Here is a 16,639-nt window from a genome sequence, read left to right on the forward strand (position 1 = left end):
CCTCTTTCACTATCATCAAGAGGCTCTGTGGTTCCTCTTTGCTTTCTGCCATTAAGGTGGTGTCTTCTGCATATCTGAGGTTATTGGTGTTTGTCCCAGCAATCATGATTCCAGCTTGAGCTTTATCCATCCCCGCATTTCTCATGATGTACTCTTCATATAAGTTAAATAAGCAGGGTGACAATATACAGCCTTGATGTACTCCTTCCCAGTTTGGAACCAGTCTATTGTTCCATGTCCAGTTCTAACTGTTGCTTCTTGACCTGCATACAGGCTTCTCAAGAGACAGGGAAGGTGGTCTGGTATTCCTGTCTCTTTAAGAACTTTCCACAGTTTGTTGTGATCCACACAGCCAAAGGCTTTACTGTCATTAATGAAAGGAAAAGTAGATGTGTTCCTGGGACTCGATTGCTTTCTCCATCACCCAGTGAATGTTGACAATGTGTTCTCTTGTTCCTCTGCCTCTTTGAAACCACATTTGTAATCTGGAAGTTCTCAGTTCACATACTGCTTAAGCCTAGCTGGAAGAAGTTTGAGCATAACCTTGCTAACGTGTAATGAGTGTGGTTATATGGCAGTTTGAACATTCTTTGGCATTGCCCTTCTTCGGGATTGGAATAAAAAAGAATACTGGAGTCGGTTGCCATTTCATTCTCCAGTGGACCACGAGTTTTCAGAACTCTTCACCATGACCTATCTGTCTTGGGTGGCTCTGCACGGCATCCATAATTTCACTGAGTTACATGCGTCCCTTCACGGGGCTTCCCAGCTGGCTCAGTGGTAAAGAATCCACCTGCTAATGCAGGAGACACAAAACATGGGGTGGATCCCTGGGTGGGGAAGATCCCCGGAGGAGGGAATGGCAACCCGCGCCAGGATTCTTGCCTGGAGGATCCCATGGACGGAGGAGCCTGGCGGGCTTCAGTCCCTGGGATCACAAAGAGTCGGACAGCACTGAGCGACTGAGCACACCGCTCAAGTCCCTTTGCCACAAGACTGTGATCCATGAAGGGGGAATTGTAGGGTATGTGAATTCTATCTCGGTGGTGAAGATGAAAGAGAAAGAAAGAGAGACGTGAGAAGGAGAAGGGGCAGGCGGGGGCTGCCTCGCAGGGAGCGGGGAGGAGGGGCCGCGCTCTGCCCGCCCCCTCGAGCCCCCGCGCTGGGGTTAGGGCGGGTCCGCTGCGGGCCCCTGACTGCCGCGCTCCGGAGGGAGCAGAAGATGCCCGAGTCCGTTTACTGGGGCTTAGACGGGTTTGCAGGGGGACAGGACCCCGTAGGTGGATCTGGGCCACGTGGCCTCCGTGTGTGAACGTGAGACCGCCCCTGCACGTCTGTCGGGGAAGTGTCTGGGGTCTCCTCTGAGGGGCCCCGCACGTGCAGAGGGGCGGGCGGGCAGCACAGACCCCTCCCATCCCGACCCCAGCGCCTGCAGCAGCAGGACTCGGAGTCGGGAGCCCAGCGCAGGCCCACGTCCTTGCCCAGCGCGCCCCCTGCCCGAGTCAGTGCCCGCTGCATCCTGTGTAAAACGGGGCGCTGCCGCTCCCCGTGAGAGCTCGCAGGAGCGGAGCGTGACCCGTGGGGTTTGTGACTCTGTCCCCCCCCCCCCCACTGGGGCCGACTTGGACTCGACCACTGACAAGGGAAGGGCCAGCAGGGTGGGTGGCCAAATCAGGAAGGTGGACGGGCCAGGGGCCGGCTCGGTTCCACCGAGAACAGCGGCAGCTGCCCTGGGGGGCTCAGCCCCACCCCAGCACCTGGAGCATAGCCCTGGCTTGGCGGGACCTCGAGTTTCAGGGGATTCCGCGAAAGCCTGCCTGATTCACACACGGTGCAGCTAAGCCGGACCGGATGGTGTCCACTAGGGGGCAGCAGCCGTCCAGCCTCAGCCCCTTCTAGGGAAGGGCGATGGGCAGACCCATCCCGCTCCAGCCGCGACCGCGGGGCAGGGGGCTCTGAGGGTCCAGACACGCAGGGTTTGTCCTGACCTGCGGCGGTGGTAGGGGGGCGGGGGCTGCTAAGGGTCTGCAGGAGGGTCTGCTGACTGCTGTGTGCAGGGCCAGACGATAAATACTCTCATCCGGGACCACAGTCTCCATCGCACAGGCTGCACTGTTCCTTTCCTTTGTTTTTACAGCCCTTTAAAAATAGCTGTGTTTCCACTTGTTCACATGCCGACCGCCTGCTCAGAGCCCTGGTGGCCACCACGCGCCCACGGTCACCGCCTGACCTTGCAGAAAGGTCTGCAGCCCGTGTCGGGGGCTGCTGGCCCTGGACCAAGGGGGCCCCTCAATGGGCCTGTTGCTGTGGCAATGGCCGGCGGCGGCTGGTCTCCCGGCTGGGGCCCTCAGGTGTGTTCTCTGATGGGACTGGTGGGGATGCCCCGAGGTCCTCCTGGGGCCAGAGACACGGCCACCACCACGGACTCCGCGAAAGGAAGGGCTCTGTGCCAGGCAGCAAAGCCACCGCCGCTTTCCAGGCCTGTGGGCACAGACGCTGGCCCGTTGTGGCCGGGGTGGGCTCTCACTACTGTCCATATGCTTCCACGATGTTGCTGCCCTTCAGCCTCACCTGCCCGCTCTGGCCTCAGCACTGCCACCGTCCACCCCCTGGAACTCTGTGTCTGGCAGTGATGCGGGGGGCTTCTCACAGGCACCCCCGCCTCTGCAGAGGTTGGAGTCAGCAGTCCAGTGGGCACCCCGCCTCCCCACCCTCTGAGGGCACCTGGTGTCACAAGCCCGAGGCCAGCCGCCTCAAGATCACCCCAAGGTCTTCTGCCCCATCCACCCCTCCAGCCCTGTTTGCTCAGAGAACGCGACCCCAGGAAGGGTCTGGCTCCCTTTGGTGGCCCTCTGGGCAGGGGCCGGGGCGAAGGGGGGCATCCCTCTCCCTGACCGCAGGGCCACCCAGCCTGGCTGCTGAATCCCGCTGGCCTGCTCGGGTCGCACACTGCCCTGCTGCGCCTGCTGCCCCGGTGCGGGCCCCACCCCCACGGGAAACACGCCAGTGTGCCTTTGTCTCCCGGACAGCAATGCACACTTGGCCTCAGGGTCCGCTGTGTGTGGTGACTGAGGCCACCAGTGCTGGGCGACATGGCCTTGGTCCTTAGCCACACCAGTGGGCCAGGAGGTCTGAATCGAGTTTAACAGACCCTGGACGAAAGCCCGAGTCCCCCAGGTCTGCAGGCAGGGACAGTGATGGGGGGATGGGCCAGGGGTCTGCCTGTCCCGGGGGGCTCCTCAGTGTAGGCCAGGAGCTGCCTCTGTGATCCCTGGGGGGGTGGCTGAGGTCAGCGGGCGGTCTGCACACCGTCGTGGGTCCTGGTGGACGGAGGCCTGGCCATGGAGCACTCCGGCCCCTGTGGGATCCAGCTCAGCCGCCTGCACCTGTCCCGCTGCTCGAGTCCTGAGGGCAGCAGATCGCCTTGGTTTGGCCCGAAGAATCAGAGAGGCGGGCAGATGGGCAGACTCAGGTGGAGCCAGAGGGGAGGTGGGCCGGGAGGGAGGCGGTCTGCATGCCTTGCTTGTCTGCTCCCCGCCTGGGCTGGGTCTTGAGTTTGTCTTTGTAGAGATTGGCCTTGGACAAAGTGTGGTCTCCGCTGGGGACAAAGGCAGGCTTGCCACAAGAGAGGTGGCATCCCTGGGCCCAGGGTTTCCTGGCTGTGATGCAGGCCCACAGTCTGGGTTCCATCTGCCTGGGCCCCTCTGTGTGTCCTCATGGGACTCAGAGAGCCAGGGACACCAATGCAAACCACATGGTGTGTGCTTGCTTCGCCAGGGCTCCTAACAGCCGACGGGGAGCCCTGGGCCTGGGCCGTCTCCAAGGAGCAGTGACAGGCTGATGCTGGCACGTCAGGAAGGTACCATCAAACCCCAGAGCTCAACAGTTTTATGTTAATAACCTTGAAATTGTATATAAAATGGATATTCCCCCGAGAAAAACAGCTTACCACATGTGAGTGGAAACAGACAACCTATTTTTTAATATATGATCATAAAGAAATCGAATTAGTGTTCAAAATTTTCCCACCAAGAAAGCTCTAGGTCCAGGTGGCAGCTCCAGTGAGTTCTACCAAACATCCAGGAGATAAGCCCAGAGGCACATGGACTCTTCCAGACAGAACAGCTCATTCTACAAGGCTTGCATGACCTTGATGGTAAAAGTTAACAAGGCCAGTCAATAATGGGCCAATCGCACATATAAAATCTGCTGAAATATTAATGCATTATTAGCAAAGTGAATCCAGCAATATATAAGTTGGATAGATAATCATTACGAATTTGGATTTTTGTTAGGAATACAAGTGTGCCTCTACATTAGAAAATATTAATTTAAATGACCGATTTAACAGGTTAAATGTGAAAATCATATAATCATCAATCATCTCTCTAGGCATAGAGATGGTATCTAGTAATAGCCAACATCCACATGTGAAAAATTCCCCAAATATGAGAATAGGAATATGACTATCCCTGGGAATCTCCAGGCAAGAATACTGGAGTTGGTAGTCATGCCTTCCTCCAGAGGATCTTCCCAACCCAGGGATCGAACCCACATCTCTTATGTCTCCTGCATTGGCAGGCAGGTTCTTTACCACTACGCAACCAGGGAAGCCCGTGAAGGGACATCCTAACATGATAAAAGGGCATCTTGAGAGCAAACAGGAAGAAGCAACACGTTTAGTGGTGAAACTTAGACCACTTCCTTTTTCAGACCCTGCTAACACTACATCTGCTGGACACACATATCCAGCCAGCACAGCAAGGCAAAAAATGAGCCCAAGTGTAAAATGATTAGGGATGAAGAAACACCACAGTCACCAGTTGCAAATGCCATGAACACGGATGTGGAAAACCCAAAAGAATCTGGATAAGGTAGTAAAATTAATAAGAGGTTTGGTCTGGTTTCAACTATAATCTTAGAAAAGGTAAGAGCTCAACTGAGATTCTGCATTAACAGAAGTAAGTAGAAAAGAAACGAAGTAAAGACACCATCTATATAGTACAGAAAATATCAAGTCCTCAAGGATAAGTCTAACCAAAAAACATGCAGGTCTTCCCTGCCATCAATTATAAAACTGTCCTGAAAATATTGGAGACAATCTAAATAGACACAGAGAAGTGCCCGAGCGTGTGCACCCTCAGGCAAGGGAGGCGGCCGAAGGGGCTACTTTCCTTCAAGTGGAGTCATGTGCCTGCTTCACGTGTGCGTGTGCCGGGACACAGGTGTGAGCGACCAAGCCACACAGCCATGAGGCTGTTGGCGGGTGGGAGGATGACTGGAAATGTATTCATGCCTTGGGGGGAATTTTAAAAATCAGGCACAGAAACCTCTGACCATAAAAATAAAGATGGGTTCATTTACCACGTTAAACTCAAGCGTGTCTATTCACCCAAGATGCCACTATAGAGAGTGAAATAGGCGCAGAAAAAAAGGGAAAATCTATTTGCAACACTTGTGACCCAGTGAAGATACAGACTCCCATAAAGTAACATGAAAAAAGCAAACTCAGTGGAAAAGAGAAAAGACTTTGTGCATTTACGAATGAGGAAATCCAGTGCTCAGCCTCAGGAATGAAAAAGAACATCAGGACCGCATTTTCACCCACCCACACCACTGGGTCAGGGTTGGAGTGGCAGGTGCGCCCCTCTCCCTCCAGGGCCCACCCTTACACCAGCGCCCACGTGCACCCAGACATGTGTTCACGGACTTTCACAAACAGCACCAGTAGGGATGGCCTAAAAGTAGGGACAACCCCAAAAGCCCACTGCAGTGAAACTGATGAACAACTTGATCTAGGTATTAATAATTGAAATATATTTTTAAATATTAAATAATATATTTTAATTATCAGTTCAGTCACTCAGTCGTGTCTGACTCTCTGCGACCCCATGGACTGCAGCATACCAGGCCTCCCTGTCCATCACCAACTCTCGGAGCTTGCTCAAACTCATGTCCATCGAGTCACTGATGCCATCCAACCATCTCATCCTCTGTCGTCCCCTTCTCCTCCTGCCTTCAATCTTTCCCAGCATCAGGGTCTTTTCCAATGAGTCAGCTCTTCGCATCAGGTGGCCAAAGTATTTGAACTTCAGCTTCAGCATCAGTCCTTCCAATGAATATTCAGGACTGGTTTCCTTTAGGATTGACTGGTTTGATCTCCATGCAGTCCAAGGGACTCTCAAGAGTCTTCTCCAACACCACAGTCCAAAAGCATCAATTCTTTGGTGCTCAGCCTTCTTTATAGTCCAACTCTCACATCCATACATGACCACTGGAAAAACCATAGCCTTGACTAGACGGACCTTTGTTGACAGAGTAATGTTTCTGCTTTTGAATATGCTGTCTAGGTTGGTCATAACTTTCCAAGGAGTAAGTGTCTTTTAATTTCATGGCTACAGTCACCATCCGCAGTGGTTTTGGAGCTCAAGAAAATAAACTCTCTCACTTTTCCATTGTTTCCCCATCTATTTGCCATAAAGTGATGGGACCAGATACCATGATCTTAGTTTTCTGAATACTGAGTTTTAAGCCAGCTTTTTCACTCTTCACTTTCACTTTCATCAAGAGACTCTTCAGTTCCTCTTCACTTTCTGCTGTAAGGGTGGTGTCATCTGTATATCTGAGGTTATTGATATTTCTCCCTGCAATCTTGATTCCAGCCTGTGCTTCATCCAGTCTGGCATTTCGCATGATGTACTCTGCATAGAAGTTAAATAAGCAGGGTGACAATATACAGCCTTGACGTACTCCTTTTCCTATTTGGAACCAGTCTGTTGTTCCATGTCCGGTTCTAACTGTTGCTTCTTGACCTGCATATAGATTTCTTAGAAGGCAGGTCAGGTGGTCTGGTATTCCCTTCTCTTGAAGGATTTCCCACAGTTTGTTGTGATCCACACAGTCAAAGGCTTTAGGGTAGTCAATGAACCAGAAGTAGATGTTTTTCTGGAACTGTCTTGCTTTTTCGATGATCCAACGGATTTTGGCAATTTGATATCTGGTCCCTTTTCCTTTTCTAAATCCAGCCTGAACATCTGGAAGTTCTTGGTTCACATACTGTTGAAGCCTGGCTTGGAGAATTTTGAGCATTACTTTGCTAGCGTGTGAGGTGAGTGCAATTGTGCAGTAGCTTGAACGTATTTTAATTATAAATAGGTAGACAGAATATGAATGGAGGAACCCAAACAATTTTGAGGAAGGCAAGTGCAGGACTACGACCTCAGCCCGGATGCGGGGGCGTGGTCAGGGCGATGGGCCCGGGCGAGGGCGTGGCGAGGCGAATGTGGGGGCGTGGTCTGGGAGGGCGTGGCGAGCGTGGGGGCGTGGCGTGGCTGGCTGGCGGGGCGCGGCCTGCGCTCGGAGCCGCGCACTGGCGCCGGTGCGGCTCTGTGCCTGCGTTTAGGTAAACGGAGTGGAGGGTGAGGAACCGCGCTGGAGGGGGACGCAGTTAGGAGGGCAGGAGGCCAAGGCCGTGGCCGCAGGGTCCCGGAGCTGGGCCACCTGCCGGAGGACCTGCCCGCTCGCCCGGCCCGCATCCGGCACCCGCCCCATCCGCCCCCGCCCCGAGCTGGCCCGGCCGCGTGGCTCCGCAGACGCTCCGCCAAGTTTCCTTCCTGCCTTTGAAGCCCGGGCTCAGGTGCGTGCGGCGTGTGCAGAGGCCTCCGGCCTGCCCGCCAGCACTTGGCCGCCTCCGGCTCCCGTCTCGGGCCCGCCTCAGATGGCTGCCGCCCTTCCCACGGGGTGTGGGCCAGGAAGGAGGCAGAACAAGCCGGCCCTGTTCCGCTGCCAGGGCCCAGCAGGGCCGGGACCGCGGTGGGGAGGCGCGGGCCCCGTGTTGAGCGGCCAGGCCGCTGGCCAGCGCTCCCACCTGGACAGGACCGTCCTCGGACTTCTTTTGTCCAGAGAAGAACATCCCCGGGCGGGGCAGGGTCCGGGGGTGCGGAGACCCCTGCGGGGGCCCCTGTCCACCCCACCCTGTGATTCCTCCCCTTAGGGGCCTGCGAGTGCAACCTCCACAAGAGGTCAGTCTTAGTATTTTTTTTCTACTTGCGCCAGCGCTTGGTAAAACACACAACAGAGACAGGAAAACAGGAGAAAGGATTCGACCGGGACCGCCTGCGAGGGCCCACGCCTCCTCAGCCGCTGATGGATCAGAAACCCAACATGGAACTGGCCGTTTGCTGGGGTCCTGCACCCACCGTCCCTCAGGGCCTGAAGCCAGCCGGGGTGGGGGCCTGCCTGCTTCCCCCACCTAGGGATGCTGGCAGAAAGGCAGGGAGACACCCCCGGGGCAGGAAGGGAGCAGGGCACTTGGGAGCGGCCTGCAGGACTTTGGCTCCGAAGCCCCTTCTGCCCCCCACTTCCCTGCAGTTCCTGACGTCCAGGGCCTCCCTGTGGCCACCCTCCGGTCTTCCCAAGCCCAGGCCTCGGGGGCAGTGCTGGCTTTGCTGTGCTCGCCCACAGTAGGGTCCTCCTCTCTAGGGGTCTAAGCACTGGCCCCCCGAGCTGGGGCTGGCTCCCAGGCTGCCCCGTGAAGGCAACGTGGATGGAGCCGACCATGTGGAGCGGGCAGCCGCAGGTGCTGACTCCTCGCCTAGGACCCTGGCAGGCGAGGATCTTGGTGGGGGAGTCGCTGGTCCCTTGGGACAGACCCAGGGTCATGTGCAGCAGGAAGGTGGCCCGTGGGGCATGAAGGAGGCCTGCCCTTGACTGGGGGTGTGTGTGGCCAGGAAGGGGGCTGGCAGCAGGGCTGGCCCTCCCCTGACCCAGGAGAAAGTGCAGAGACCACCTGGAGGCATTTCCGACTTGGATAAAGCGGGGAAGGAGCGGAAATGTCCTGGAGACTCTCTCAGAGGCCACTTGCAGCTGAAATTGTGGGACGTGTGTCTGGCTGGTCCCTGAGCTGGGCAGTTTGGGGCTGGCTGGAGCCACCCTTGCTGGGTAGCGGCTGCTCCAGGCTGGGCGGGCCGGTCTGGAGGGGAGCCGGGGTCCCGCAGCTACAGCACCCAGCTCTGCAAACATCAGATCACAGAAGGCGGGGCCTCGGTTCCTGCTTTGACGTCTCTGCCAGAAATAAAACAATAAAGCCCCGAGGCCTTTTATAAGCTTGTTTTGAAAAATGTAGGCATGTCTTTTATTTCCTGGCAGCTTTCTAGGGAACCAGGATTCCTTCCACAAGCACAGCTGGGGACTGGGGTCCTGCTCACAGGACAACTGTGGGCTGGGCCCGGAGCCCTGGGCAAGGTGGGGCCCTGGATACCAGAGCCTGCAGAGGAGAGGCTGGCCCTCCCTAAGCACCCCATGTGCCGGGCGGGCCTCTCCTGGCCTCAGGAGTGCCAGAGCGGACTGAGGGGGCTGGAGCCGCTGCCATGGTACCAGGGTGAGGCCTGGGGATGGGCAGAGGGCTGGCGTCAGGCCCTGCAGTGGGTGGGGGGTTGGAGAGAGCCCTCCCCCAGGCCCTCCTGGGCTGCACACCCTGCCCCTCCTCCGCTGTCCAATCAGGGCCTCCCCGTGACTACCCTCTGGTCTCCTCCCAGGCCTCGTGGCCCTGCCTGTGGCCCTGAGCCCAGGCCCTTGAGCCCCTCCACCAGGGCGGCCTCTTCAGGAGGGCCAGGCCCTGTCCTGAGCCTCCTGCAGGCCTCACCGCCCCTCCCCTGCCCCCACGCCCCCCACCAGACCACAGCTCCTGCTCCCCGCCACCAGCAAAGCCACCTTCTTCCTTCATCTACCATCCCTCGGCCAGGTGTCCCCCAGGACAAGATCCCAAGTCCCCAGGGGGCCCTGGACACTGCGGGGACAGCAGCCTGCACCCAGCACAGCCTGACCTTGCTGCCCTGAGCTCCGTAGACACCCCCCACCCCAGATGTCGTCTCTGAGTGCAGACCCGGTGTGTCTGCTCCCACACCCTGCCAGGCGCACTCGGGACGGCGGTCACTCCTCCGGGATCCCAGCCCCCACCTCCAGCAGACCTCTGGGCTGCCTATGCTGTGCCCCCTCTTCCAGGAGCAGGTGGCAGGGCATGTCTGGCTCTGGACTCAGACCCTGGAGCAGCTCAGAGGACAGCGTGCCCCTCCTGTGGCCCCGGACTCAGCCCCGACGCTCAGACTGAGCCCTGGGGCTGGGAGCAGAGCGCTGGTTTGCACACAGTGGGGTGAGCGGCGTGCCCGGTTTGTAGAGGGCTAGTCACAGACCTGAGGTGTTGAGGCTGGGCCCCCACGCAGGAGGTATGGGGGTGTCCAGCTGGGCAGCTGCCCAGTCTCGGAGCTACAGGAGCGGTGTCCTCCTGCTTCTGTCCCTGGGCCTGCCCACTGCCCCCATGCTATCATCAGCTGGACCACAGGTGCCCTGTGTGGCCTGGAAGCTGGGGGGCCAGAGCAGTGCCCTCCAGGCTGACTCAGTTCAGGCGAGGAGCCCCCTTCACCCCAGAGGAGGGTGTGGATGAGGAACTTGTTGTAAGAAAAGGAAAGAACCAAAGGCCTGGACAAAGGTGTGTGAGCTGGACGTGCACTCAAGCATCCCAGGAAACACTGAGGCTGCCGCACTGCCCACAGCTCATGACCAACAAAAATTACGGTCAGTGGCGCTGGCGATAACAATCCTGTCTGCCAGCGCAAGAGACATAAGAGACGGGGGTTTGATCCCTGGTTGGGAAGACCCGCTGGAGGAGGGCATGGCAACCCACTCCAGTATTCTTGTCTGGAGAATTCCATGGACAGAGGAGCCTGGGGGGCTACAGTCTACAGGGTCGCAAAGAGCCAGACACGACTGAAGTAACAGCGCTCATAGCCACAGGATGGAATATTACACTGTCAGCAGAAGCAGGTTTGCACAGCAAATTTGAGGCACTGGAAAATGCTCGTGGTATAACACTGAAAGAAGTGTGCCGAATGGGAACTTGTATGACAGGCAGCCCCAAACACACGCGACAACACACCAGCAGGGATTTTGCCGAAACATTCAGTGTGCTTGCTTCGGAATGATGGGATTGGGGTGTATCGTCCCGAAGATGAGAAGATGAACACCCGACATTTATAAGGCTGCTTCTAGGAGCTAACTCTCCTCCAGGGGCTGGGTGAGCACCGCGAACAAACGAGACAAAAGTTATTTTAAAACTGAAAATTAAACAGTGCGGCTGGTTTGTGTCCCCTGCTTGACTCAGCTCTGGGGCTCCATCAAGGTTTCGAGATGAACGCATAAAAGTGAATTATCAGAAAGTCCGTAGTGAGTGAACGGTGGGTTGTCCGGGGCAGTGTGGCCAGCTGGCCGCTTCTAGCATCATAGCCCCCGAGAGCTGGGACAGGGCCACCTGAGCTCTCCCAAGCAGGGCAGGCTAGCCTCCTGGTGAGGGTGGCAAGGTGCGTGCCCGGGGCTCCGGGGTTCCCATGGGAAGGCGTTCCCAGGGGAACGAGGTGTCTGTCAGACTCACAGGACGCCTATAAGACACTGCTCACACTTTGGATCCACACTCGGCAAACGCTAGGATTCTGCCCTGCCTGCGTGACCGTGTTCCCTCTCCTGCTGCACAGACAGGTGTTTCCTGAACCGTGAAAGGAGCTTGCAGCAGTGACGGCCTTCACCCCGAAGCCGACAATGTGTCCATCCCCCCGGCAGGGACGATCCCTGCGGAGGACACGCACGGCGACCCAGCACTGGGCACGCAGAGCATCCTCCGTGTGCGTGCCGCGTCGCGCATTCACTCATGCCGGTGTGAACCCACTGGCTTCTCTTTACTTAACGGACTCAAGGCTATCATTCCCACTGTTTTAATGCCTCACTCGTCCTCTGTGGCCACCGAGAGCCCCCAGCCGACGGCCTCTGTGCCCTGTCGCGGAGTCCTGATCATCCGTGGGTCACACGCCTCCTTTCTGGAGTGAGATTTCCCAGATTCATTTTCTTCTTTCCTGTGGGTGTCTGGGAGCCAGGATCCGGGCACTGGGCCTCTGAGTGGCCAGGGGGTCATGACTCCCTGCACTTCCCTCAGTGCATGATGTCCCCATGCACCTCCGCGCGCGCCCCCATCACAGTGTGCAAAGACAAACACACTTGTGTGGCAGCCCTCTGGCGGTCCTGATCCAGAGCAGGGTCACTGGGCTGCCCCGCGACACTCGCTTCCTCGACCGCTGCTGGCTCCCCGTCCTCCCCGGGCACCAGCAAGAAGGGGGCATCGGGAGGGGCCTGGCCAGGACCCTCCCTGCCCACCAGGGACTCATGCGTTTCTAAGCAGAGCTCAGCGGCCAGCTCTGCCTCCGTCTCACTGGTTTTGTCTGGGGGTCAGGTGGGTCTTGCAGACGTTTGGTGGGCAGATGCTGTGACAGAGCCAGCTGGACACCTGTCACTGGCGGGACAGGCTTGCAGAGCTGGGGGACCAGGTTCTCGGTGGAAGCCCCTCCCCTGGGTGGGTGGTCCGGGAGAGGCTAGGTGGGACTGTGCCCCAGGTGGGGCTGCCAGCGAGCCAGCAGATGCCAGGTGTTGAGCTAGCCCTTCCTGGGGCACCAGCCAGGGCACAGGCCAGATCGACAGCCAGCAGGACTCGCCTGGGGCTCACAGGGCTCACTGCCCTCCTCGCCCACACGCTCCAGCTCCCACCCAGGGCTGGCCCCCGGGAACTGGCACCAGGGTGCCCCAGAGACCAGGACGGGGAAGACCCGCGTTCGGTAGTCCAGGGGGTCACAGCTCCACAGGTGAGTGGCCAGGAGGGGCTGGAAGAGCCTCTGGGGGGTGGGCGGGGGCACACCGAGGTAGGGGGTGTACCACCTTGGGCACCACCCCCAACAGCTGTCTTAGAGACACAGCCACAGACCCCACGTCCACATCTCAGCCAGCTCACCCTAGCAGCAGACTGTGGGCCCTCCCAGGGTGCCCAGCACCTTCACAGATGCTGCCAGCCTGGCACTCCCTCCTGGGGGAGAGAAAAGAATCACTGCCTGAGGTGCTAGTGGGCGCCTGATGCCAGAGGAGCCAAGATCTCCCTCTGCGGCCTTCGGGGGGCTGCAGCTGGGGGCTTCTGCAGGGGCGCGGGGCCTCTGGCCACCACCGGGCCCTCTGAGGGTGTCTCAGCCCTCATACCGCCCCGAGTGGGCCCTGCCCCTTGGCCAGGCTGGCAGGCCAAGGTGCAGCCTCTTGTCTGGCTCCTGGTGAGGAGGGTTCCCCTCCACAGGGCGGCTGCCACCACCATGCCCGCTGGCAGTGTTGGCCTGGTCTGTGCTGAGAAGGGACTCTCGACAGTTCTCACAGCCTGATAAGTGCCGGCTACAGCTGCTGTGGCAAGATGAGGGGGCTTCCCAGAAGGGGGCCACCCCGTACGCAGCAGCACCGGGTCCGTTTCTCAGCAGAAAGCAGGGTCATGGTGTGAGCAGGGCCATGGTGTGAGCAGCGTCACGGTGTGGGCAGCGTCACGGTGTGCGCAGGGTCACGGTGTGGGCAGTGTCCCGGTGTGCGCAGGGTCACGGTGTGCACAGGGTCACGGTGTGGGCAGCGTCACGGTGTGGGCAGGGTCACGGTGTGGGCAGGGTCACGGTGTGCGCAGGGTCACGGTGTGCGCAGGGTCACGGTGTGGGCAGGGTCACGGTGTGCGCAGGGTCACGGTGTGGGCAGTGTCCTGGTGTGGGCAGGGTCACGGTGTGGGCAGGGTCATGGTGTGCGCAGGGTCACGGTGTGCGCAGGGTCACGGTGTGCGCAGCGTCACGGTGTGCGCAGGGTCACGGTGTGGGCAGTGTCCCGGTGTGCACAGGGTCACGGTGTGGGCAGGGTCACGGTGTGGGCAGCGTCACGGTGTGGGCAGCGTCACGGTGTGCGCAGGGTCACGGTGTGGGCAGCGTCACGGTGTGCGCAGGGTCACGGTGTGCGCAGGGTCACGGTGTGCGCAGGGTCACGGTGTGAGCAGGGTACAGTGTGGGCAGCATCAGGGGCTGGGGCCAGCCTTCACCCACCCGTGTGCTCTCCCACTCCACAAACCGGCTCTTTGCGGAGCACTGGCTGGGGATAAGGGGGCAGAGGCCGGGGGCAGGGGCCCAGCCCTGGAGGGCTCTTCCTCAGCCCGGTGCTGGGCTGGGGGCTGGCCCAGAGGGGTCCACTGGGACGCAGCCGTCTGACCTACTTGTTTCGGAATCCCTTCCCTTCTCTGCCCTCAGTTCTAACCCTCTGCCCCGCTCCCTGCTCGGTCACGGGGCGCAGCAGTTATTTCAGGCAAGTGTCCTCGGGAGTCTGACTGTCTTCCCGGCGGAGCAGAGACAATGTGACGCGGGCCCTCTGTCCCCACGGCAGGTGTCGGGTCGTGTCAGTTTTGGGAGACAGAGCCTCTGGAGACACATATTTTGTTATGAACCGCAGGGCTGGTTTCTCCTGAACCCACGGGTCTTGCTAGCAGAGCTCTCCCCTTCAGAGCCCTTGCTCCCAGTTGTTTTGGCAGGGGTGGGTGTTTTTGGTGAGGCGGTTAAGAGAGTCAACTGTTTTAATCATGTTTTCACCTGTGACTTGGAGCCAGGTGGCTGAGCCTGGCCCGCGTGCTCAAGGAGCACTTGGACAGAATGCTCTGGAAAGATGGTGCCAGCGTGGGTTTTCCCACTTCTAGGGTGTATGGGCCTCCCTGGCTCCCAGAGACCCAGAGCTGCCCGCCCGCCCCGTGCTTCCGGAAGTCAGCCCGGCCCCTCTGTCCAAGGCCGGGCCCAGAGGGACGTTCAGTGGGTGGCACCGAGAGAGAATGGCTGTCCCCTCCCACCCGAGGCATCGGAGCAGCCCAGGCGGGAGAGGAAGAGGGGATGTGGGCTGAGCTGGGGTCAAGAGGGGCGGTGCTGATGGGGGTGAGTGACGGGGGAGGTGCTGATGGGGGTGAGTTGACGGGCGCGGGGGCGGGGGGCGCGGAGGGGGGGAGGCTGGCGGTGGAGGGGGTACTGGAAGGGGCTGGCGGGAGCCGGGGTGGGAGGTTACAGGACTTCAGCCCCGCCCAGCACTTTTCCAGCCAGGATTTGGGGGACAGCGGGGTGCTGGCGCATGGCCCCCACCCCCCGAGTGAATGCTCGATGCAACCCTGAGGCGCAACATTTCATTCCCTCGGTGGCCTGGGCCCCCCGCCCCCGGAGCGGAGGTGCTGTCCTTGGGTGTAGCCACCCCTACTCTCCTGCGCTCCCTCCGGGTGTCCCGGTGTGACGGTCTGGGCCTGAGTGGTCCCCCAGGCCCAGGAGAGTGACCGGGGGCTCAGAGAGGACCAGCCTGCCGGGTTCCCCAGAGCGCCCCTGAAGGTCCCGGCAGGCCCCAGCCTCGGGGCAGTGGGCCTCAGGTGCCAAGCGCGCGCGGGCCGTGTGGTCCTCAGAGGGGCTGGGACCTTGGCAGCCAAGCCAGGAACTGAAGGGGGGCGCGCCCCACTGGGAAATGCAGGACGCGCCGGCCCGCTGCCGCAGCGCTGTCGGTGAAGCACGCAGGACAGCCGACGGCCCACGCTGCGCAGGGTCGGCCCGCGACCCCAGCACCGGGCGGTCGGGCAGGGAAAGGGGCAGCGGCGAGGCCCAGGTGGCCGGCCGGAGCTCGCATCCCCGCCCCGCCCGCCGCTCCCTCGGGCCGCTGTCCGGCCTTGGCCGCCGGAGGAGGAAGCGCTGTCCTCACTCCACCTCTGGCCGCCGCGGTGCCAAGTTGCTGGCGGCGGCGGGAGTCGGGGCGGCGGGCGGCGGGCAGCGGCCGGGGCGCAGCGCCCTCCCTGGCGCCCCCCGCGGGCTCGGGTTACTCACGTAGAGGCCGGAGTGCTCGGCGCCGAAGAACGGGAAGAGCACGGAGAGCGGCCGCAGCCCAGAGCCGCCGTCGTCCTGCTTGGGGGTGACCGCGTCGCCGCGCTCCGTGCCGAACGGGTAGAAGTCGGCGAGGGCCACCGCGCCGCGCGCCCCGCGCGCCCCGAGCCCCAGGGCCGCGGCCAAGAGCAGCGCCCAGGTGGCGCCGCGCAGCATCGCCGGGGGTCGGCGGGCGGGGACGGAGCGGGGACACACACAGCGGGGACGCGAGCCGGACACAGCGGGGACGGAGCGGGGACCCAGCGAAGACACAGCAGGGACAGAGAGGCGACGAGGCGGGGACGCAGGGGGACGGAACGGGGCTTTGCGGTCAGCGCGGGACGGAGCGAGGCCGCGGTGGGGAGTGACCCGCAGGGCCGGGCGGGCGTGCGGGCAGCGCGGCCGCGCCGTAGGTAGGTGGACTCCCGGGTCGCGCCCGCCCTGCCGGCAGGGCCGCGCTCGGGTCGCCTCTTTCGGAGGAAGGCGCCGGGCGGGACCGCGCTGGAGGCCGGACCCGCCCCTGTGGCCGCGATTTAAATATCCAGCCGGCGGTCACTCGGGCCTGGGCGGGGCCGGGGCCGGGCCATGCAAATTAGGCGGCTCTTAAAGCGTCAGGCTGACGGCGGGCCCAGCCCTCGCCCAGCGCCCCCGGAGTGGCCCACCCCTTCCTCCTCCGTGGGTCCCCTGCCGCCCGCGTGGGGCCAGCCCAGAGGAAGCGACTTGTCCACAAAGAGGTCCCGGAACAGACCCTCAGGCCTGCATGGGTTACTGGGCCTGGGGAGCAGGTTTCCCCCGGGGTGGGGGCGGCCTTTTCAGGCCCCTGACCCCCAGGGGACCTGGCCACCGACCTGCCAGAGTGTCGTGGATCAGGGGCCACCCTGACT

The 16,639-nt window shown here is 60.5% G+C and overlaps 1 protein-coding gene and 1 long non-coding RNA gene across 20 annotated transcripts in view; one reads left to right on the forward strand and one right to left on the reverse strand.

Annotated features, from left to right (window-relative positions):
• Positions 1 to 16,268, reverse strand: part of SNED1 (sushi, nidogen and EGF like domains 1) — a 75,173-nt gene extending 58,905 nt beyond the window's left edge. For 10 of the 19 annotated variants that reach the window (XR_015154474.1, XR_015154503.1, XR_015154476.1 and 7 more), the window contains exon 1: positions 15,720 to 16,258. Coding sequence is in view for 10 of the 19 variants with exons in the window: in XM_086374643.1 (XP_086230769.1) it covers positions 15,720 to 15,932 (213 nt within the window). In the remaining 9 variants the exon portion in view is untranslated. Of the gene's footprint in view, positions 1 to 15,719 lie in introns of all 19 variants that reach the window. The other 9 variants (XR_015154506.1, XR_015154507.1, XM_086374630.1 and 6 more) reach the window with 5 other exon arrangements.
• LOC147374788 (uncharacterized) lies at positions 7,299 to 9,119 on the forward strand. The gene is made up of 2 exons (XR_015154545.1): positions 7,299 to 7,402; positions 8,056 to 9,119. It is a non-coding gene; the product is annotated as an uncharacterized LOC147374788 (long non-coding RNA).
• Positions 16,269 to 16,639: the final 371 nt, after the last annotated feature.

This window comes from Bos grunniens, chromosome 3, assembly GCF_055505025.1.
Source record: "Bos grunniens cultivar Pamir isolate PY7600 chromosome 3, Bosgru_T2T1.0, whole genome shotgun sequence".
NCBI classification, from domain to species: Eukaryota; Metazoa; Chordata; class Mammalia; order Artiodactyla; family Bovidae; genus Bos; species Bos grunniens.